A 2,425-nucleotide genomic window follows, 5' to 3' on the forward strand; every position below is an offset into this window, starting at 1 on the left:
CCTTTCATGATCACAAGTGGTCAGGACCTCCGTTCTCTATTTTTGTGAAACATGTCACTTCCATCAACATAATAGTCCCTCTACCACTAGCTCAATACTGACAGGAATAATGCCATCTACTGAATCACCTACACCATTTCCTATAGCCTTAAATTGTTCCTTGGAGGTCTTCCATGCATTCCAATTCAGTTGAACCTATGATATCCTATAGAATCACAGTAATTAGAATTTTTTAAAATTAAAATCATAGGGGATGAAACTCATAGTTCCTGCATATCCCCCCTTGCACGTTGTTCGACAACAGTGGTGCGCAAACTCTTACAGTTGTACCCCCCCTTACCAATAAGGGAATCCATCCATGCCCCCTTCCATTACAGCACAGCTAAGGCTTCCGCAGCAGCAGAACTTGGGCTGAAGGCAGAGTTGGGGGCAGAACTGGAGATGGGGTAGGAGCTGGGGCTTGAGATGGAGCTGGCCTGGGGACGGAGAGGGAATGAGGGCAGAGATGGTCTATGGGCGGAACTGCGCCTGAAGGCAGAGTGGGGCTGAAAGCATGGTGATCCCTCCCTGGCACATGTGGGGGCTGGTCTGGGCCTCACCGTGTGCCCCCCTGAACATTCATCTGTGTCCTCCTTGAGGGGCATGCCCCACAATTTGGGGACCACTGTTCTAGAAGCATGAGGAGGTAATCACAGTGGTAGGGTCAAACAGCTGCCATAAACTGAATGGAAATCTTGAAACCTATGCAGCCCCCCCCCCCTTGCTGGTATCAAGGTTGGAAGAGCTGGTACTGCAAGGGAGTCTGGAGCACTTTCCCTGCCCAGACATTTTACTAACAGCCAGAGGAGGCGCAAACATGCTCTGAACCCCTACACAAGCCTGTGGAGACTAAGGAGAGAGCACTTACCCAGGGATCGCATCACTGACTGAGATGGAAAGTTTTTGAGACAAAGAACCCTTGTTAATATTTTGGCATCATATCACTGAGCCATACAAATGATGGGTAGGTAGTGGGCTGAACTATGCAGAAGAATGGTTTTCATGTTAGGTCAACCCACCCAAAAAGCAGCTCCACAACTGAGAGGAGCCCTAAGAGTCTATTTAACTGCAGTGTAAACTTTAGGGCTCGGGCTGGAGTCTGGGCTTTAGGACTGTAACCCCTTAGGCTGAGCCCCACGAGCATGAGTCAGTTGGCATGGGCCAGCCATGGGTGTCTAATTGCAGTGTAGACCTACCCAATGGGTCTTACAGCTGATACAGTTTTTGCTGTAATTATTTCCTTTTAAAAAGATAATTAAAAAGGAAATCAAAATACCTGTTGCAACTTTTCATTCTCCTCCATGTATTTTCTGGCAGCTTCATTAGTATTTGCTACTTGAATTTCCATAGCTACCTGAATTCCCATCTCTTTGGCCAACTGAGTAATAAGGGTGACAGTACGTCTCAGTACACTGAGGAAGAAACAGTGAGAATTTAAGCATTATTATTTTTTCTCATAGGATTCTTTGCTTTCTGTTAAGATTTATTTTAGATGTAAAGGTGAACAAAATACTTCTATAAATAAATTTAAGAGAGACTGTTTAGGATCTTAAATTAATAGGACACATGCATAAGCTTAATGTTGACAAATAGTTAAAATTAGAACTTGAAAAGTGAAAAACCTTTCAGGACCTGAATTCCAGTTCTGAGTGTCACCTGTTCCAAAGGATAACATTACACATATTTAAAAAATGGGGCAGGGACCTCCATGGCTTACAAGGTTGAAGGTGCTTGTGCTGTTATTTAATGTCATAGGAGAAACATAGAACCATGAACTCAAGATTCAGGTGCTAAGATATTATGGCAATAAACATGGTATAAGAACCTTTGTAGGAGGCAAGGGTAAAAGCACTTTTCAATTTCATTTTAAAATGTATTTGTAATTTTTGCATATTACTTCCTATGCATTCTATTGATGATTTTGGATCTAAAACATTTGTTTTGTATTAACACAAGTAATAAAATACAAAAACACACGTACACAAAAATGTGACAAAGTCTGAGAGTTTTTCATTTTATAGCGATGATTACTCCCAAGATATCCAAATAGGACAGCTCCCCATAATTCTGACCGGGAACACACTCCAATTTCACCTCCCTACCAATGCTTCAAGAGAACACTTGAGTCCAAGTGGTATAATTCAGGTTCTCAAAGATCCTCTTTATTCTGAACACACACAAACTTCCACTTCATTTTGATGCATCTTTCTCTCCTTACATTACCAGAGCCTTTCGGCAATACGTTACTGGTTCAGTTAAAGCCCAAGGCAGCAGTGAGCGAAAATTATTTTTGTAAGATGGCTGCCTGGATTCACAAATCAAAGTGGTTGCCTCATCCTTGTTCTGGTGAGAAGCATTAACAGACCTGTTAACCTTTTAGGCCTGG

General features: G+C 42.6%; 1 protein-coding gene across 1 annotated transcript in view; it reads right to left on the bottom strand.

The window, feature by feature from the left end:
* Positions 1-2,425, bottom strand: part of BCAP29 (B cell receptor associated protein 29) — a gene marked incomplete at both ends in the record, with an annotated part of 8,940 nt that overhangs the window by 2,692 nt on the left and 3,823 nt on the right. Inside the window, 1 exon segment of the mRNA XM_026663362.1 lies at positions 1,316-1,451. Within this exon segment, the coding sequence (XP_026519147.1) occupies positions 1,316-1,451 (136 nt within the window).

The sequence above is a fragment of the Terrapene carolina genome, unplaced genomic scaffold (genome assembly GCF_002925995.2).
Source record: "Terrapene carolina triunguis isolate 2854851 unplaced genomic scaffold, T_m_triunguis-2.0 Scaffold33386, whole genome shotgun sequence".
NCBI lineage: Eukaryota > Metazoa > Chordata > Testudines > Emydidae > Terrapene > Terrapene triunguis.